The sequence below is a fragment of the Mercenaria mercenaria genome, chromosome 6 (genome assembly GCF_021730395.1).
Source record: "Mercenaria mercenaria strain notata chromosome 6, MADL_Memer_1, whole genome shotgun sequence".
Lineage (NCBI taxonomy): Eukaryota > Metazoa > Mollusca > Bivalvia > Venerida > Veneridae > Mercenaria > Mercenaria mercenaria.
Window position 1 is genome coordinate 63,779,301 of NC_069366.1, and position 22,781 is coordinate 63,802,081.

Consider the following 22,781-nt stretch of genomic DNA (forward strand, 5'->3'; position numbering starts at 1 on the left):
TATTACCATGCAATCTCTGGCTTCCATTAACAACAACATTCAGTGGGTCTATCAAATCCTCTATCTTGTTCACCCACCATTTATATCCCGGCTTCTCGACAGGTGTAAATACAAAATGCATTCCCTCAGGTAAACGTGTTGGAACCTTACTGAACCATTGTAGTACTATGTCAATACCTGTGTAATATGACATGAAATCAAAATAAACAATGCAGAGTGTTTTCTAGGTCAAAATTTATAAAGCAGAGTTTGTACTTGGTAGCTGATGTATAGAACATGTCTGAACCTACATTAAGGTAAAGGTGTCAGTAAGGAGAGGCCATCAGGTGAAATAGTTATCAAATGAGTTTGTACTCAGCAGATGTATAGAACATGTCTTGACCTGCATTAAGGTAAAGGTGTTGGTAAAGAGAGGTTGTCAGATGAAGCAGGTTATCAAGGTGAGTTTGCACCTTGTTTATATTTATAACCTGTCTAAACCCACATAAGTTAACACAATGTTAATATGTCAGCTATGACATGTATAAGGATAAGGCAAATTATCCAAATATACCTTTTATTTGGTAAAATGCTCTCTAATCAATACCTTATTTAAATGCAAAATAACAGTACCTTATTTAATTTTCATAACATGCATTAAACCAATAAAATCATACATATTTGTTGGCTGAGAATACATCAGTTGGTAATAAAATTTGTTCATTTCTACCAGAATATTTTGAGATCTATAACTGGTTACATCAGCAATAAATCATGTGCAATTCCACTGGAAACTGCCTACGTGTTCTCTAGTTACTGATTAGTTTAAAGATTACCATTACTTTGACCACTGACCTTCAGATCCCCACTATGACTGGGGTCATTTTATGACGACAATTAATCATCCTATAAAATTTTACCACTGTAGGACAAAGTAATCACTAATAATTGATTATAAACCAAACTGACTACCTATACTGATTGATTGACTACCTATACTGGTTGAATGACAACCTATACTGACTGAATGACTACCTATACTGATTGAATGACCCACAGAAATAAGCAAAACAATGTACCATATCTTTTTTGAAAGAAGGCATAAAATTAAAACATCTGTATGCACAGAAGCATACTCTGCCAAAAAGTTAAAGATCTGCCTCGCTGTTTTTTCATGTCAAGCCACATCAATACAAGTATCTAATAATTCTAACCAAGTCTCATCAGTGTCTGTGATATCTGACAATAACATTATTCCAGACAACTTTTACCATACAATGTGAAAACTTGGCTTTAACCACTATCATGACTATTCCAGACAACATTTAACACATACAGTGAATACTTTGCTTTAACTGCTGTTCCAAACAACATTTAATATTCTACCAGTCCGACCAGAATATGGATAAAGTCTTACCTAAGTTTGAGCAGGTATATTCCAGAGAAACTTCTAATGGAGCTCCATAGTATGTTCTTGTTACTGGATCTACCATTGATAACATCACCACAAGCTGACTAGAATCTGTCAGTAAACAGGGGAGAGATATTGTGGCAAAATAACAATGTCTAACTATACAAATATTAAGTGCGTACTAGTTTAAACCTACCGGTAATTACATAGAACTGTTAATGCAAATAAACTTGTTTTAATATTTGATGTATAAATTAAACTGTATGTAGTAAACTGTAATTTTCATATTTTCAAATTTCAAATTTGCATCTAGTATACCTTTAAATCTCATGGCCACTTTACAGTTTTAATCAGAGCAAGACCCAACTTGCACCACTAATAAGGTGTTATTTTAGTCATTTTAGTAGAACTAACAACATTTTACAAGCCAGCTGAATGTCTTAATCACTTGAAAGAATTCAAATAAACAGTCGCAAGTGATAGTAAGTCAATGACCTTAACCACACAGCTATGGTGGTCCCTATATTCTTTTATTTGGTTCAAATCAATGGCAGATTAACACAGAAATATTTTTCTGCTACATTTTGTGAAATCATAAAATTTCATGGACACAAAATTTTTTATTTTGGCAAAAATTGCCATTTTTGCAGGAATTTAAATGATAAAATTATGTGATTATAGAATAAATGGGAATTTTACCAGTTCATTGGGATTTAGTCTTTTGGATTTATTCAAAACATGAATTACATTAATACTAGTTCCTCATGAAAATCACTGATTCCTCAGTAGAATAATAAGATTATGAATATAACTAATGGAACCAAAACTTAAAACTACACAAGTATAAATTCTGTATTTGTAAGAAATACCTTTGCTTGCAAACAGAGCATTAACTTTTGTGTCCCAGACTCCACTTTCTGCTTTAGAGTTTTTCGTCATATTAGGTTTTCCTATTCCCAGGAAGAAATCTTTGCTGAATGGTGTTGTAGCATTGAAAAATTCGTCAAAATCTGTCTGATTATATGTACGGTACACAAACTTCCCAACTGGACGCTCTGTTGTGGCCCAGTCCTGAAATGGAGACATATTTCACTGTGGTGATATATAACCTGTTGTCTATGGTGAAATAATTTATTTATTTATTTATTTATTTGGGTTTTACGGTGCACCAACACAGTATAGGTTATATGGCGCCAAACAGGACTACAAATTTTGGTTCCACAAAATGGTGAAATTAGGGAGCCTGAGTGTGTGTATGTAAGATTTCATTCTTTAGTTTCTGATGAGTAAAACATACAAGACATTACATTTATTAAACAAGCATTAGGTTTTAATCTCAAGTGTCTACTCCCAAGAAAGGGGTAGGCAAACTGGCTCATTTTCTATGCCAGACTTGATAGAATCTCATTTATTCATATACTTTAAAATATGGCATTATTAATATCTAGTAAAATTATTCAGTCCAGTGTTTGCAAATGCCAATTATGCTTAAAAAAGAACCTTTAAGCTGAGTAACATCTTTATTTTACTTACCAGCATAGAAAGATGAGTATAAAAGAATTAGACATAAACACTCAAGATGTCCTTGTAAAACCTAGACCTAGGTTTTTTTACACATATATTTACACAGATGTAGATTTACATTTATATACAGATTTAAACATACAGTATGTTTACACACAGGTTTAGACATAGAGTTACATACAGATTTACACGAAGGCTTACATATAATGGGCAACCCAATTAAAGTTTTGTTACTGTTTTTTTGCAGAAGCATATTACTGTGTAAAATTGTTTTACACATATGTGCAGATATACATGTCTTGAATCTCAACCCCTCTGCTGGTACAGCTGGCCTGCTTACCTCAGAAATGACGACATAACACAACTGGCAGGTCAAGAGATTGCTCATTGGATTAATATAAGAAAATGTTCCAAATATTTTACAGAAAATGCTTTAAATTAATTTATCTCCTAACATTCATATGAGGAAGTTTATCTACGTTTGGAGAACAAGGGAAAATGTAACCCAGAGAAATAGGTTCAGTTTACCTAATATCATTAAACAACTGAAATGTTGCAGAGAGATTGTACTAAAACTCTTTTTGAACAAACAAGAACAAGTTGTATGCATATCTCACTAAAAACAAAACATAGATTCTCAATGAACAGATTTTTCTGATACCTTAAACCTATTGTTAAGCAGATAGAGCAGCTGGGTGAACTGAATACTGTGGAATCATTAATAATAATTATTCGTGGGGGGCTAATTTTCATGGATTTCGTGGTTGAGTCAATCCACGAAATTTAATCCCAACAAACAAGTTTATTTTCCATTCATTTTATGTTTGAAAGTTGAAATGCACAAATTCATAACCTCACGGAATTGCTGTTTAGACCAATACCACGAAATTTCATACCCACGAAATTAAATGATTTTAACAATACAGTTATGTGGATTGAATAGTCAGTTGGACAGAACAGAGTTAGGTGGATGTGTAAGTTGACTAAATAAACATTCCAGACACAGAAGAAAACCGTACCTGTCCACTAGGGTCTTTGAGTTGTATAAGAGCACCTTGCTTATCAAACTTCAGTTCAAACTCCCCACATTTATGTGATGAAGAAATATCAACTTGGGAAAAATCTGAAATTGTTACATTGAAGAAAAGTCAACTTGGTAAAAGTTGGAGATGTTTAAATGGCAGTAATATAAACTCTAAGGAAATCTAACATGTTTCAACAGAATGAAAACCAACATTTGAAAAAAATTTAAATGAAAATTTTGGAGAAATTTTAACTTGGGAAAAGTCTAAAATGGTAAGACTGAAGTAACATCACCTTAAAGAAAGTCTAAAATCGTCAACGTCCAAACGAAGAGATATAAACTTAAGAAAAATGTTGAATAGACTGAAGAAATATCAGTTTGGGGAAATAGGAAATGAAAACAAGAGGTCCGTGACGGCCCCATACTGCTCACCAGAGTTGACCTGGCCTACTGGCCTAGTTTTTGACACCACATGACCCAGTTTCGAATTTAAACTAGAAATCATCAAGACAAACATTCTGATCAAGTTTCATAAAGATTGAGTCACAACTGTTGCCTTTAGAGTGTTTACAAACTTTTCTTTTGATTTGAACAAGTGATCTAGTTTTTGACTCCAAATGATCCAGATTTGAACTTGACCTAGAAGACAAACGTTCTGACCAAGTTTCATAAAGATTGAGTCACAACTGTGGTCTATAGAGTGTTCACAAGCTTTTACTTTGATCAGGCCTACTGACCTAGTTTTTGACCCCACATGACCCAGTTTCAAAATGACCTAGAGATCATCAAGGCAAACATTCTGACAAAGTTTCATAACTATTGGGTCACAACTGTGGCCTCTAGAGTGTTCACAAGCTTTTCCTTTGATCTGGCATACTGACCTAGTTTTTAACCCAAAATGACCCAGATTCGAACTTGACCTAGAGATCATCGAGAAAAATATTCTGACCAAAATTAATAAAGATTGAGTCATAACTTAGGCCTCTAGAGTGCTCACAAGCTTTTCCTTTGATCTGGCCTACTGACCTAGTTTTTGACCCCACATGACCCAGATTCAAACTTGACCTAGAGGTCATCAAGACAAACATTCTGACCAAATTTCATAAAGACTGAATCACAAATGTGGCTTCTTGAGTGTTTACAAGCTTTTCCTTTGATCTAGCCTACTGACCTAGTTTTTGATCCCACATAACCCAGTTTCGAACTTGACCTAGAAATCAATATGATAAACATTCTGGCCAAGTTTCATAATGATTGGGTCACAACTGTGGCCTCTAGAGTGTTCACAAGCTTTTCCTTTGATTTGACGGGGTGACCTAGTTTTTGACCCCACATGACCCAGATTGAACTCGACCTAGAAATCATCAAGACAAACATTCTGACCAAGTTTCATAAATATTTGGTCACAACTGTGGCCTCTAGAGTGTTCACAAGCTTTTCCTTTGATCTGGCCTACTGACCTAGTTTTTGACCCCACATGACCCAGTTTCGAATCTGACCTAGAGATCATCAAGACTAACATTCTGGCCAAGTTTCATAAGATTAGGTTACAAATGTGGCCTCTAAAGTGTTCACAAGCTTTTCCTTTGATTTGCTAACCCAATATGACCCAGATTCATACTCGACCTTGAAATCATCAAGACAAACATTCTGACCTAGTTCATTAAAAATTAGGTCACAACTGTGGCCTATAGAGTGATCACAAGCTTTTCCTTTGATCTGGCCTATTGACCTAGTTTTTGACCCCACATGACCCATTTTCGAATTTGAGACTAACATTTTGACCAAGTTTCATAAAGATTGGGTAACAAATGTGGCCTCTAGAGTGTTCACAAGGCGAATGTTGACGGGCGACGCACGACAGATGACAGATTACGCACGCAAACGGACGCCGGACAATGACCGGTCACAATAGCTAACCTTGAGCACACACTTTGTGCTCTGGTTCAGCTAAAAATTAAACAAACATCAACTCGAGAAAAAAGTAAAATGGAATGTATAAGCGTAAGTTTTCCCATTTGTTATAGCAAATGATACTGGTAGGAGAGCAGACAGTTGTTTATCTAATGCTGTTAATCTATAAACACCCAGCCTATACCTGTTATATCTGGCAATTTTGGCATTATATTTTTGAACTCCTGTTTTAAGTCTTCCACCACTGTGTGATTACCAAGGGCTTCAATAGCCAAGTTTGTCATGTATCTCTGTTCATCCCAATATCTGGAAGCATTCTGGAAACCACTGTCTGAAATATTAAAACTGTATGAATAAACTTCAGGTTCGTCAATTCTACTGTGAGTAACTTTAAAGTTTTAAAAACTAAATCTCTCCAGAGGTCCATTACAATGTTTTTATTTTATTTGTTTTTGTCACATTGACATGATTTAGGTTAAATTGTGTTCTTTCCTACTTTTGATATGGAGAAAGCATTCCCATCCCTGTCTAGGCATTGTTTTCAGGTACTAGCATGCACCTGGGCAGTACAATCAACCTTCTATAAACTAGCTAGATGCATTCCTCACAACAAGAATTCTACACCCAAAGCATTGTTTCATACCTACATCAGTAAGGTGCAAGTGATTTAAAGTCGGCTATCCAAGCCACTTGGCCACGTAAGTTTCGTTCAAAATGTGTATAAACATAACAAAGAGGACATAGAAAATTAATGAGTTTGAAGTTCAAAGCAGCAACAAATAAAGATATTTTAACCTTTAATTTAAAACATTTTAAATTTTCTCATTCTAAGAAACCTTAAGTAAGCAGTATTAGAACATGTAACTTACGAGGAATTTTCAGCATTTTGTAGAACTGATCATTTGTCCAGTGAATACCATCAACAATTCCCCCATTGGACCCCCAGGTATGTTCTGCTAGCTTCAGCATAAATCTACTTGCATTGTAGACTCTCGGATCGTCTAGTGAGCATTTACCTGATAAAAGATTCTTCAAACTGTAAAATACCATGTAAATAAAAATTCACGGAAATAACGCTTTGAATTTGCAAGTACTTTATTTAGTCAAAACTTCAAATACAAACATTTTCAATTACTTCATGATGAATTTGCAACAAGACAAACTCATGAATTATAATAGCTGAAATACATAATTTTAGCAAAATTTTCACAACCGATGTAAAATATATACTTGTGACTAATAAGAAGAGTGGACATCTCAATCTAATCTTATATTTCAACAGTTCATTTCAATAACCATGATATTTAAAGCTGGTATGATGTCACCTTGATATTAACATTCATGAGTTTTGAATTTATGCTGAATTGAATTTAGCAAAACTTAGTCATCTGCAAATGCAAATAAAAAGCTATTTACAGTAGGGAATTGAAGATACAATTAAAATTAAAATGCAAAGAATAAATTTGAAAACTTTTCACCTATTTCTCACAGATACTTAAAATATAATGCAATAAGGCATATTGGACTTCCTGACTCTATGTACAACATAAAGTAGCAACCTCTATGACTTTATATAAAGCATCAGCGTTTTTTGGTGTTTTTTTTGTTGGGTTGAAGTCACAATGAGTCAAACTAGGTCATAAAACATTTTTTCTAGCTCTTATGATGGATGCCTCTCATGAAATCATTTCAGACATGGACAGGCACCCAGGTTGAACCAACAACCAGCTGGATGGCTTTCTCACATGAAAAATTCTACACCCCAAGCAAGTTTTCAGCCAATGCTGGTAAGGTGCAAAGGTTTTGATGTCAGCAATCTTAAGAACGCAGCCAACAGTACCACTGTACAAAGTGACATGACTGAAATATGTTACAAATTAATAGAAATGGCTCACGATGTACACAATAATATCAACATTATCAAACCTGTTCTTGGCAAGTAACTGCTAATTTCCAAGCATGAATCAGAGGTGGAGGACGAATGATTTCAGACACAATGTCTTCTATCAAATCATCACGGAGAACTCACGACCCCGCAATCCATGGATCTGCACACTCCCTATTAAGCTAAGCGGGTGGGCATCAATAAAGTCTTTATTTTATGTGTATCACGTAACATATTATTAAAAGGAAGTAGTTACTCCATTTCTAACTCTTATAGTTCTTATACAAAAATTAGCCAAACACTACACTTATTTTCTAAATATAATAACTGCCTACACTTCAATGGATCACTTTATTTCTACTTTTTATTCAAACTTTATAAGAAATTAAAGCATTTTCCGAGTTCAAAAATAATTCACATAAATCTGAGGCATTCACCTGTTAAATTAGCTAGGAAGATTTCTAATACATCACACAATGTACTGTCACAAAAATATACTATCATACTACATACTGTTACACAACAGACTGTCACATTATGTACTGTCACAAAACTGTACTGTAATACTACATACTGTTACAAAACAGACTGTCACACTATATACTGTCACAAAACTGTACTGTCATACTACATACTGTTACACAACAGACTGTCACACTATGTACTGTCACAAAACTGTACTGTCATACTACATACTGTTACACAACAGACTGTCACATTATGTACTGTCACAAAACTGTACTGTAATACTACATACTGTTACACAACAGACTGTCACACTATATACTGTCACAAAACCGTACTGTAATACTACATACTGTTACACAACAGACTGTCAAACTATATACTGTCACAAAACTGTACTGTCATACTACATACTGTTACACAACAGACTGTCACACTATGTAATGTCACAAAACTGTACTGTCATACTACATACTGTTACACAACAGACTGTCACTCTATATACTGTCACAAAACTGTACTGTCATACAACATACTGTTACACAACAGACTGTACTGTCACAAAACTGTACTGTCATACTACATACTGTTACACAACAGACTGTCACACTATGTACTGACAAAAAATATACTGTGACCACGATGTGACAAAAATGCACTGTCACAATATGAATTGTCACAAAAACGTACGTCAACATTTTCGTACTGACAAAAAAGCATACTGTAACAAAAATGTACTGTCACACTACATACAACCACACGATGTACTGCCACTGTTGTGGCAAGGTAAAACCACAATATACTTTCACACAAAATACCACACAACTTACTGGCTCACAACGTACTGCCACACAATGTACTGTCACAAAACTTACTGTCACACCACGTACTGCCACACGACTTACTGTCACATAGCATACGGTCACAAAACATACCATCACAAAACAGACAACTTACTACTACAAACATACTACCATAAAAAATACTGCTACAAATGCACTTTCATTCAACTTACTATCACAAAAATGTACTTTCACAAAGCGTACTGTAACAAAGCAACTGTCATACAACATACTATGACACAACATCTATGTACCTGATTTTATACAATTTGCTCTGACCCTGTACTGAGCTCTTAATAAAGCTGTCTTTAAGGGGTCAGAGCCAGCCCCCTGTATCCATACGTCGCCCATTTCCTGTGTGAACACCGGTAATGATGACTGATAAGGTACAAGTTCAGCAACAAAATCCTCAAACTTTGAAGCATTTATTTTTGCATTTGGAAACTGTGCTCTTGCAATCTCATACACATTTAATACTTCCTGAAAACAACGAAAAATATGGGCATTTGGATACTTTAAAATGCTTCCTCAATGTAGTTTCAATCCAAAGGCACATAAAACGATATCCCCAGCTTAACACATTATACTGACACTGCACTCAGTCAGATAAGTCCTAGATCTATCCCCTTAATGCTAATTGTCAAACAACTTTACTACCACATTGTAATACCACTTTTATAAACAGGGTTTCAGAAATTGTATGTTCAGAGCCAAAGAGCTACTAAAAGATACAGCCAGGCTACTAAACATTTTCACAGCTAGCTTGCCTGGCTACCTTGAAAACAAGAGCTGTCGGAGGACAGCAACGCTCGACTATTCAACAGCCTTGTCGACTGAATGAATAAGAAAGTCGAAAAAGGGGCATAATTTAGTAAAAAAAGCAAAATAGGGTTATGGAACCTGCATAGTGCTTATCAGCTCATGACAGTGGACAAGTGTATGAAGTTTCAATCTATTCCCGTAAGTGGGTACTGAGATACCAGCTTACATATAAGAATTTAACCAAAAACTCCTAAGTTGAAAAAGGGGCATAATTTTGTAAAATGCGAAGTTGAGTTATTGACCCTTTGCACTGCATGTCATATCATGACAGAGAACAAGAGTGTGAAGTTTCAATCCTTTCCCATTAGTGGATACTGAGATACCAGCTTACATACAATAACTTAACCAAAAATTTCTATGTTGAAAAAGGGGCATAATTTTGTAAAAAAGCAAAATAGAGTTATGGAACCTGTGCACTGTAAGTCATTTTATAACAGTGAATAAGTGTGTGAAGTTTCAATCCATTCCCACAAGTTGTTACTGAGATAACCAGCTTACATACAAAACCTTTACCAGTTTTTCTAAGTCAGAAAAGGGGCATAATTTTGTAAAAAAGCAAAATAGAGTTATGGAACCTGTGCAATGTAAGTCAGTTTATCACAGTGAATAAGTGTGTGAAGTTTCAATCCATTCCCACAAGTGGTTGCTGAGATACCAGCTTACATACAAAAACTTAACCAAATCGGGACGCGGACGCGGACGCCGACGCATGGGCGAGTCCAATAGCTCTACTATTCTATAAATAGTCGAGCTAAAAATCTGTGTTTAGAACTTTACACGTCCAGAAATCTATAAACTAGTTTACCAAAGCATGGACTTTGAATATTGAATGATAAATGCCGTTTTCCCTCACATCAGGTTTTGTGAATCTGGCTAAAATAAAGAAACCTTATATAAATTTACCCCTTCTTTTTTACTGTAATACATGTGGACTAAGCAAATAATGCCATACAAACCAAAATATTTTGGACACCAGACAAAAATAGTGTCTTATAACTGATGTATCCTGGATTATTAGTTTTCCATACAACAGACTTCAATCTTTCCAAAAAAGAAACTAACGTAAGACAGAAATCAAGTATATCATCTCTAATATGACTATTATGCCACCAGCAGGGCTGCTGTCAAAAACATGTAAACAGCCAGCGGTAAAACAATAATCAGTTACCAAACACATCCAAACTAGGACCCCATTTGAAATGTTGACATATTTTTGATACCTTTTCTTTCTCCATTCTGAAGAGTAGCTGTGTACAGACATGGCTCAAAATTTATTACCTACTCTAAATATGGTGGATGTTCATTATGATTTTGGATTTGCCTTTAAATTCATCTATGCATTCTCTAATTTGAATTAAAATACACAATGTATTACAAACTGTATTTGAATCTCTCCTAATATACCTCAAAGTCAACTGGTGGTCCATCATTATCACTGCGGAAAGCAAAACACAAGGCATGATCCAGACCAGGTACCATAGCACAGTCCTTCTTTGACAGACCTCCCGGCTTCATGGGTGTTGATCCATACTGATTGGGATATCCCCCTGTGTATAGATAACTTACATTAATATCGAACACCTACATTTATAGCCCTTTCCTTTGGTCCAGACACAATAACATGATCGATGGTTAAAACTGACTTGTAGGCAAAGCCAAAAACACATATTGACCATTGTAATAACAGTTTGATATTATGTCAAAGTGACATTCGTATAGAACCAAAAACATTGGTAAAATGTCAAACCACTGCAAATGTTTGGAATTTTCTTAATTAACATGAATTATTGGATTTAATAATATGACTATTGGTGCCTTTACAGTTCCATCATTATGAAGATTTATAAACCTGGGGAAAGGTATATCAGCCTTGGTCTACATCCTCAGTCAATACCACTTTTTCCAGGTTGCTAAATCGTCATACCAATCTTTCTTAACCTTTAGCCTGACAAATTTCTAAACTGTACTAGTCCATCATTTAATTTGGGCAGTACAATTTATTATTTGAAGGGGCGTTCAATGAAAATTTACAGACTGAATAGTGGACAGTGAAGACCACGAACAGCTTGCATGGATCTTGGTTTGCACTGGTCTCAAAGGCAGAATCACTTGCTGGCAGCAGGCTAAAGGTTAAAGGCAATAATTGTACAATCTGCTGGTATGTGTACCAAAGTTCTATAAGAAACATTGAAAAATTACATATTGAAATAAACCTTCTTACCATATGCTTTATACATCTTTGCAAAAAGCTGCAAATTATAATAAATCTAATAATAATCCCCACTCAAAGAAGTTGTATTTCAGTGATTGCAATATCTTGCATGATAAACAATTTCCAAATTTATCAAGTGGGTAGCTAAGCCAGTGGATAATGTTATTATCTGGTAATGCTTATAGTCAAGCCACACCAAGATAAAACTAACATAGTGCATTTGCAACCAGTATGGATTCAGACCAGCCTGCGCATCTGCGCAATCTGGTCAGGATCCATACTGTTCACTAACTGTCTCTCTAACTGCAATAGGCTTTGAAAGTGAAAAGCATGGATCCTGTCCAGATTGCGTGGATGCGTAGGCTGGTTCGGATCCATGCTGGTCGCAAATGCACTATGTTGGTTTTCTCATGGCGCTGCTCAATCATTATTGTATATAATCATGTAATGGATATACTTGGGTGGTAGAGAGTAATCAATGATTGGTTCCCGTTTTTCCACAAAAACACAGGTGGTACAGCTGCTGGACATGTAGCCCCATTTACACCAATAGACAGAGCAGATATACCCATCTTCTTCAGAACCGGAATGACAGCTTGTGTAGTTCCTACAATAACAAATGTCAACACAGGTTATTTACATCAACAAATAATACAAACATATCCATCTTATGATGTGTGTTTGTGTGACATTTATAGTAACAAATATTTGTGACAGGTTATTTTTGAACACCAAGCATACCTAATGGATGGGAGTTTCTGTTGTTTCCTCTAGAGCTGCCAAAACTTGTCATACACCGAGGAATGCAATGTAACTTTTGTGCTGCGACATCATAACGAATTACACTATTATTGGTCACTAACAAACACAATTTTTGGGTTTATCAGTGACCTCGGAGGAAATAGGGTCAGTATGATAAATGGAGGAAGAGGCGTTAGGCGAGTCCCAATATTTATCATACTGACCCCACATTCCACAGAGGGTCACTTACAAATCCTATATTTGATTTGTATTATCTACCACTTATTTTATATCCTAATCGATTATTCACAGAAGTATAGTGGGTCACCATGTGACCACAATTTAATCAATGAAAATGCTTGAATATATTGGGCGGTAAAATGCTTATAATTGTATGCATAAATTTATTTATTACCATCAGAATACTGTATATGAGGGAGGAGCAAATGAAACAAAACGAGTGACCTTAACCGCTAACCAATGACATTTAAACTACTATTACACATAAAAAACATACTAGAAGATGTTTTTGTTGAAAAGCGCATTTCTCCCCCAGTGCATAGTCATATAGGTAAGAAGTCAATAGGAGACAGGAACAAAAGTCAAAGAGACACTGATGGCTGGCTGCAATAGGGATCATCTACTTGGCATGTCCAATCATCCCACCAAGTTTCAACATTCTGGGCCTAGTGGCTCTCAAGTTATGAATAAGAAATGGTAAACGAGGTTTGTATAACGAACACAATTTATATAGCGAACACTATTTGACTGACTTTGTTGCACTCCGAGTCGACCATGAATCATAATGGAAGTGTGATCATACGTCCATTTCTAGAGATGTAAGGTAAACTTGATGCAATGTTATACTGAAATATGTTGTAACAGGCGTTTAAACTAATATAGCCAAAAGTACGTCAGTAGAATGACATGATTTGTGTTTATTCTGTCCGTTTCTAAAACTTTTTTAGAGAGCACTACTTATGATATAAGATATCTTCACCCTATGCCGAATTGCAATGTTTAGGAATAGGCTCAATACTATGATAAATAAATGTTCATAATTAATACAAAAATGTTAAATAGACTATCAATTAAAATTAAAAGTAGGGTTATGCATACAGCATACTCTAGCAACGCGCCAATCATACGGATTAAAGTTGTAAATTGTACCTAAGTTTGCTATTGTCCATGTTACACCTGCCAAATTTTTACAATTGAAATTGGTAAACTGGACTTTTGTCCCTTGTTAATCATGCGTAATTAACACATATTTAGGTAGTATGACTACCGTGTCCGCTACTGATTTTCATTCACTATGTAAATAATACCAATACATCTGAACATAATGAGTACTAAAGTTATGATGATATTATGTTTTTCCTTATCATATCATGGCATAACAACTAAGACATAGAAATGAAATAATATTTATATCACGGAAGTGCGATGTTATTCCCGACTCATCACAATTCCCTTTATTCAATTTCAAATTTTATTCTTAGTCTGTTCGCTATAACCGAGGGGTTTTCCATTGAATTTCATACTTTGGGACAGGAAAAAATGTTCCTTATAACCGAGTTCCCTATAACCGAGGATTTTTACATTGAATAAAGAAGGAATTAGATCGGGGAATTGAAAACTGTTCCTTATAACCGAGTGTTCTTTATATCAAGTTCCTTGTAAGTGAGGTTTACTGTATTATATAGCAGTAGCTTGTTTTAACTGATTTAAAAATCCTGACTTTGCTATATTTCTTAATGAATAATTCACTTGGGAAAACCCCTAATAATATTTTCCATGGTATATATGGTACATATAATATCTTTGTTGTGTTTAAATTAATTAAAACAAACATATTGCTATATACTTTTTTCTAAATGATGCACTTTGTTCATGTACCTGGTACATCTCGCTGACTAACAGTCCTGTACTTTCTGTTGATACCAAATCTCTTGTCTAGATCCAAACTCAGTTGTATGCCAAACTCATTCATTGATTCATCCATCATTTCAAACTCCATATTCATCGGACCAGCGTGCCAGGTTATTAATCCAAGATTTATTGCGTCTATAAAGTTAGACCTGTTCTGAGCATCAGGACACTGAAGAAAAATTAAATTCAAAATTGTGAATAGTTCAAAATCACTTGCTTTGCAATATTTAAATAAACTTTGTCCTTGCTTGGGTATAAGTTACAAGAACACAATTTAAATGGGGAAAAGGGGGAGGGGTCTGGGTAGATCCTTGGTGCACCTCCAGACATTATTTTCAGCAAGAGGGAGCACTGTGATAGAAGTAAAGCAACCTAGTTTATATATCTTCCTCACATGACAATGGAAGCAGGGACTCTTAACTTACTTTTATTAGAAATCCCAGTCGTGACATATTATCATGCCTTCAAACTGAAAGATTCAGGAGAGTTTTGGTGTAACATTTGTGAAAGAAGTTTGTCACATGGTTATTTGAATTTTTTATTCTAAGGCTTTACAGATACTGCAATATACAATTTCATTACTGTAAAAATATTATAATTCCAAGACACAACATTCCGTGACCTTATAAACATGCTAGTTTGTGGGAATATGAATTTGTGAATGTTAACTTTTGAACATAAAATAAGCCGTGCCATGGGAAAACCAACATAGTGGGTGTGCGACCAGCATGGATCCAGACCAGCCTGCGCATCTGCGCAGTCTGGTCAGGCTCCATGCTGTTCGCTTTTAAAGTCTATTGGAATTGGAGAAATTGTTAGCAAACAGCATGGTTCCTGACCAGACTGCGCGGATGCGCAGGCTGGTCTGGATCCATGCTGGTCACACACCCACTATGTTGGTTTTCCCATGGCACGGCTCAAATAAATGTGAATTTTACTTGTTTGTTGGGATCAAACTCAACTGCAAAATCCACAAAAATCAGTCTCCATTGAAAGTTAATGATTTCAAAGTATCAGTCAAGAAATACATAAATTGCATATGTTTTTTTTTACAGCTTGCATAGCTCTTGTGTCTGAACAAACAATAATATTTAAAGTATTAAAACATGAGTTTATCTGTACATTTACCTGAAGTTTTATACCTGAGGGCAGCATCAGGTTTGGTGGGCAGTCCAAATACAGACTGACAAGCCATGGATGAGTTGTGTAAACAAATCTTTCTACATAACCAAGCAAAGGCAAGTCAAAGGCCACCTTGATAGCTCGAGGAAAATATTCTGTGAAATATTTATTCAACACATTTCCAAGATATCCAAGAGAAGAGGGCAGTGCATATCCAACATCTGAAAAAATTAAAAAGTGGTAAGGTGCTAAAAATCTTCACAAACCTCCATTTGCCTACACATACATTTGTATACCATGTACATAACATTGCATGTGTAAAGAAAGTTCTTGTTTTATCGTTACTGAGTAAGCAGATCTAAAAAGACTTATTTTTACCAGCATGAAAACTGAATAAATTTGGCCTGGCCCAAGGTTATAAAAATGAGTTTAGGAACCAGTCTCAAATCTCCACCATGTGATTGGTTGATTCTGAGCTCCGAGCCTCAAACTTGAAACTGACCATGACAGGGCTGCATTCTGATACTGGTCACAATACTCAGTTTTATAATACATTAATTTAATTTTTCAGGATTGAATTTATATCATAATTGGTGCAGGAATTTTCTGCTGAATGTTTTGCCAAAGCCTCATATTATGCACATATTCATATAGACATTTAACATCCAGTTTGTGAGTAGTATTAAAGCAACCTGAAATATTCTTCCATAATTTTCATTTATTTAATATTTTTGCAATGAATCATAAGACAATTACTTTTTATTTCATCACATCTAGAATTTTGGCTGGCGCAACTTAAAGTTTACTTCAACATGACTAAAGTTGCAGTACGCTGAAATTGACTTAAATGGAGTAAAATATTACATTTAAAATGGATTTCAACAGGAAATGAAAAGTTCTTTGAGATGGCTGGAATTTCGAAATGTTTAAGTTCAAAATACAGAGTTTTAATGTAATTGTCCTCTAGCTTCAAGGCTGACACAGTTTCAAACTCCAATAGCATTACTTCCCCTTATCAGTACAGCAGACAACATTCCTGTGCTGAAATCGAAACAAGGTAAAACTGAACAATTCAACACGACCCAAAATGCAAACTAAATCCAATTTTCCTCTAAAAGTATTACACAGACTCTATCAATGGCACATATTGTTAAAATGAAACCATTTTCACATCAGAGTGAGCTTAGCTGCAAAAAAAAAGTGTTGATGTATTCAGATATAGGCGTTAAATAAAGCTATATAACTAAGCTTCTCTGAGTTTGATACCTTTTGTACAGTATTCCAACATATAAAACTGAGTTACAAAAACCAGTCTAAAAACAAAGTAATCTGATTGGTAGTTTCTGAGCACAATTTTAAAAGCAACCAATAGCAAGACTACTGGTCTCCAAACTCAATTTTTACAATTCTGAACTCAGAATACATACCTAGATGATTCATGAAGATGAGATGTACATGTTTTATGTCAGAAGCATCTATCTCACTTCCTTCATATTCCTCAGTACCGGCAAGGACACCTGTACTTAGAAACACCACCAATAACAGCAGCAACATCTGCAGAAAAGTAAAAGAATTGTAAACAACAGGATGTGAGTCAATATTTGAATGTATATGCATATGACTCTGTTTTTAATTAATCCTTATATACATAATTATATAAGTTTCTGTTAGCAAATTGTTCGATAAAATATTAATTCTCATGGGGAACTGATTTAATTGATTTCTTGGTTACATCAAAGCACAAAATAAACTCCCAATGAACAAAAAAAGCCATTTCAATTTTTATTGTTGAAAACAAAAAATTTATATCATTTTGCTGAAACTAGGAAATTTCATGCCCATGAAATGAAAAGATTTCACAGTAATCTTGGGCAACCTAAAAAACATATGTTTTGTCTCCCGCAATCACAGTATTACAGCTGTGTAGAAGGAATTTTTTGTACAACTCTTTTCTGCGAATGCATTTATAGAACTAGACCTATTACTGAAGGTGATGAATGTACTCCTATCCCCACACACACTGACACAGTACATTGCAATTTGACGCACACAAGCTGCATAATTATATGTAACGGTATGTGTATACACTCTACAGTATGTTTATAGTATTGTAACAAACAAGAGGGCCATGATGGCCCTATAATGCCCACCTGAGTACCATTGCTTTAACCAAAAACAAAAAGAAAAAGTTCTTACAAGGTACTGATATGTCAAAATACACCTAAAAATTGGAGGTACCATCCATAGTTGCACCACAGAAAAGTGGTCTCAGTTTTTCCCTACAGCCAATAATAAAAAAGTTATTAATAAGCTATTTATAGTAACATAAAAGGGAAGTAATTAAAAAACAATTATTGAAAGCGAACAAAAGAAGGATCTGCCAAATAAAAACAAGAGCACTGCAATGCAACACAAATGCAGAACAATATTCACACAAAACAAAGTCATATGACCTTTGATCCCTAAGTGTGACCTTGACATTGAAGTGAGCCATCCGAAACATGCGCTCTGCATGTCATTTCAATGAGGTGAACATTTGTGTCAGGTTTCTCTGAAATCCATCAAAGGGTTCAAGAGTTACAGAGCGGAAGGGAAATTGCTGACAAACACACAGGCAGACAGACGGACACCAAGGCGATAACATAATACGTCCCTCAGGCATATAAAAAGGAATCGAGATCTTATGGTGATACAAGTTGTGTGCAAGTTTGGTTAAAATCAAATCATAAATGAAGCTGCTATTGTGCAGACAAGGTCAAAATATCCAATTTTGGCCCTTCCAGGAGCCATAACTCTGGAACCCATTATGGGATCTGGCCGGTTCAAGAAAGGAACCAAGATCTTATGGTGACACAAGTTTTGTGCAAGTTTGGTTAAAATAGAATCATAAATGAAGCTGCTATTGTACAGACAAGGTCAAAATAGCTAATTTTGACCCCTTCAGGGCCATAACCCTGAACCCATAAAGGAATCTGGCCAGTTCCAGAAAGGAAGCAAGATCTTATGGTGATACAAGTTGTGTGCAAGTTTGGTAAAAATCAAATCATAAACAAAGCTGCTATTGTGCAGACAAGGTCAAAATAGCTAATTTTGGGCCTTTCAGGGGCCATAACTCTGGAACCCAAAATTGAATCTGGCCAGTTCAAGTAAGGTTCCAAGATCTTATGATGATACAAGTTGTGTGCAAGTTTGTTTAAAATCAAATCATAAACTAGAAAATGCTTTTGTAAAAAAGCGCATGTCTCCCCCAATGCAAAGTCCTATAGGCAAGAAGTCAATAGGGGTCAGGAGCGAAAGTCAAAGAGACACTGATGGTTGGCTGCAATAGGGATCATCTACTTGGCATGTCCAGTCATCCCGCTAAATTTCAACACTCTTGGCCTAGTGGTTCTCAAGTCACTGTTCAGGTTCCTGTGACCGTGACCTTTGATTAAGTGACCTCAAAATAAATAGGGGTCAATCATCCTATTAAGTTTCAACATTGTAGGTCAAGTGGTTCTCAAGTTATTTCCAAAAAATGATTTTACATGAACTGGCCACTGTGACCTTGACCTTTAACAGACTGACCCCAAAATCAATAGGGGTCATCTACTCTGCATGTTCAATCATCCTATGAAGTTTCAACATTCTGGGTCAAGTGGTTCTCAAGTTATTGATCGGAACTGGTTATCAATGTTCAGGCCCCTGTGACCTTGACCTTTAAAGGAGTGACCCCAAAAACAATAGGGGTCATTTTCTCTGCATGAACAATCATCCTATGAAGTTTCAACATTCTGGGTCGAGAGGTTCTCAAGTTATTGATTGGAAATGGTTTTCCATGTTCAGGCCCCTGTGGCCTTGACCTTTAACAGAGTGACCCTGAAATCGTTAGGGGTCATCTACTTTGCATGACCAATCATCCTATGAAGTTTCATCATTCTGGGTCAAGTGGTTCTCAAGCTACTGACCGGAAATGGTTTTCAATGTTCAGGCCCCTGTGACCTTGGCCTTTAATGGAGTGACCCCAAAATCGATAGGTGTCATCTACTTTGCATGTACAATCATCTTATGAAGTTTCAACTTTCTGGGTCAAGCGGTTCTCTAGTTATTGATCGGAAATGGTTTTCAATGTTCAGGCCCCTGTGACCTTGACCTTTGACGGAGTTACCCCAAAATCAATAGGGGTCATCTACTCTTCATGACCAATCATCCTATGAAGTTTCAACATTCTGGGTCAAGTGGTTCTCTAGTTATTGATCGGAAATGGTTTTCAATGTTCAGGCCCCTGTGACCTTGACCTTTGACGGAGTGACCCCAAAATCAATAGGGGTCATCTACTCTTCATGACCAATCATCCTATGAAGTTTCAACATTCTGGGTCAAGTGGTTCTCTAGTTATTGATCGGAAATGGTTTTCAATGTTCAGGCCCCTGTGACCTTGACCTTTGACAGAGTGACCCCAAAATCAATAGGGGTCATCTACTCTTCATGACCAATCATCCTATGAAGTTTCAACATTCTGGGTCAAGTGGTTCTCTAGTTATTGATCGGAAATGGTTTTCAATGTTCAGGCCCCTGTGTCCTTGACCTTTGACAGAGTGACCCCAAAAACAATAGGGGTCATCTACTCTTCATGACCAGTCATCCTATGAAGTTTCAACATTCTGGGTCAAGTGGTTCTCTAGTTATTGATCGGAAATAGTTTTCAATGTTCAGGCCCCTGTGTCCTTGACCTTTGACAGAGTGACCCCAAAAACAATAGGGGTCATCTACTCTTCATGACCAATCATCCTATGAAGTTTCAACATTCTGGGTCAAGTGGTTCTCTAGTTATTGGTCGGAAATAGTTTTCAATGTTCAGGCCCCTGTGACCTTGACCTTTGACAGAGTGATCCCAAAAACAATAGGGGTCGTCTACTCCAGCAGCCCTACAACCCTATGAAGGTTGAAGGTTCTAGGTCAAATGGTTCTCCAGTTATTGCTCGGAAATGAAGTGTGACGTACGGACGGACGGACAGGGCAAAAACAATATGTCTCCTGGGGGAGACATAATAAAGCTGCTATTGTGCAGACAAGGTCAAAATAGCTAATTTTGGCCCTATCAGGGGCCATAACTCTAGAACCCATAATGTGATCTGGCCAGTTCAAGAAAGGAACCGAGATCTTATGGTGATACAATTTGTGTGCAAGTTTGGTTAAAATAAAATCATAAATGAAACCAATATCGTGCAGACAAGAAATTGTTGACGGACAGACGGATGGACTGACGACGGACGAAGGGTGATCACAAAAGCTTACCTTGTCACTATGTGACAGGTGAGCTAAAAACAAAGTCCCATAACTCTGCAGAATATTTATGTGGAAGAACCTAACATGAACCACGTACAAATAAGGTTGGTACTGACCACTTGTGTGAGTTTCAATAAACTGTGTGCAATGATTCAGGAGATTAGGTGTGCACAAGATTGCATATGCAGACTATGTATATAGCATAGTAACATTGGTACAAGACATAAGTAGTCCTGTGATTTTTTCCTTATTTATAGACCAATTATCCTCCTTACTGCATGAAAAATGCAATTCAGGTATTTTTATCGACAATTCAATACCTGATATATTATGTCTGATGTTTGCAGACGACATTGCAAATTGTGCAGAAACTGTATTTAAGTTACAACAACAACTCGACGTAATAGAACAATTTTGTAATTCAACAGGGATGGAAGTTAACCTCAGTAAAACTGAAATAATTGTATTTCGAAATGGTGGACCCTTAAGAATTAATGAAAGACGGTTTTTCCGTGGCCAGTTAGTTAGCGTTACGACTGTTTGTAAGTATATGGGCATCTTATTTACGCCAACCTTATCTTGGACAGCAGCTAAAGAAAAGTTAGCGTCACAGACACAAAAGTCGATATATGCTATGTATAACTATCAAAGGCCATTTGGGTATTTTAACATTAAACAGGTGTTTCAGTTATTTGATGCTATGGTAAAACCAGTACTCTGCTATGGATCTCAGATTTGGGGATATAAATACTAATTTTTGTAAAAAATTTTTTGGAGTAAAAAACTCAACGAATAATATAATTGTTTTGGGAGAATGTGGCAGACTACCAATGTGTATAACCAATTATTCAAACTGTGTTAAGTGTTGGTGTAAACTAATACAGATGGATAACTCTAGATACCCTAAACGATGTTATTATATGCTAAAATCTTTAGATAACGTAGGGCAGAATCACCTGGGCTACTCAGGTCAAACACTTGTTATTTTTGTATGGTTTTGGCTATGTTTGGGTTTCACATGATGTTGGAGATATTGACTACTTTGTTAGTATTTTTCGTCAAAGACTCATAGATTGTCATACACAAAACTGGAAAGTCTATCAATGAATCAAGTTGATGTCACCATTATAAACATTTTAAAACTTTATTAAATACAGAATGTTACCTTACAATAAATTTGCCATTTAAATATAGGCTAGCAATGTCAAAATTTCGTTGTTCAAGCCATAAGCTGCATGTTGAAACTAGTAGGCACAACAATACCCCCCTTTGAATCTCGTATCTGCCAATTTTGTTATAGCAGAAGTAACACTAGTATTGTTGAATGTGAATATCATGCTTTTTTTTTTCAATGTGAGAAATTTAGTGAGATCCGTAATCAGTATCTTCTTAATTGGTATTCATCTAACAGAAGTATACAAAGTTTTTATAACATACTTAGCTCTGATAATAAAAAGGTGTTATATCAAACAGCATTGTATCTTGAGAAGCTTTTAAAAAATGTTTGACCTGTTAATTATGATATTCAGCAGCCTATAGAACTATTATATTAAGATATGTTTGCTAGTCGACTGTGCGCTGAATCTACGAATATGTATCTCAACTTAATCAATGTATATGTATATATTTTGTGGGATCAC

General features: G+C 35.7%; 1 protein-coding gene across 2 annotated transcripts in view; it reads right to left on the reverse strand.

Moving 5' to 3' along the window:
- The window catches only part of LOC123550399 (uncharacterized), a 51,842-nt gene that overhangs the window by 7,476 nt on the left and 21,585 nt on the right, over positions 1-22,781 (reverse strand). Inside the window, exons 2-13 of one of the 2 annotated variants that reach the window (XM_053546145.1) lie at positions 17,301-17,427; positions 15,880-16,094; positions 14,719-14,920; positions 12,536-12,685; positions 11,271-11,413; positions 9,299-9,524; positions 6,722-6,868; positions 6,037-6,183; positions 3,934-4,037; positions 2,260-2,461; positions 1,401-1,501; positions 7-181 (exon numbers count right to left, since the gene is read on the reverse strand). In XM_053546145.1, the coding sequence (XP_053402120.1) occupies positions 7-181; positions 1,401-1,501; positions 2,260-2,461; positions 3,934-4,037; positions 6,037-6,183; positions 6,722-6,868; positions 9,299-9,524; positions 11,271-11,413; positions 12,536-12,685; positions 14,719-14,920; positions 15,880-16,094; positions 17,301-17,427 (1,939 nt within the window). Of the gene's footprint in view, positions 1-6; positions 182-1,396; positions 1,502-2,259; positions 2,462-3,933; positions 4,038-6,036; positions 6,184-6,721; positions 6,869-9,298; positions 9,525-11,270; positions 11,414-12,535; positions 12,686-14,718; positions 14,921-15,879; positions 16,095-17,300; positions 17,428-22,781 lie in introns of both variants that reach the window. The other variant, XM_053546144.1, reaches the window with a different exon arrangement.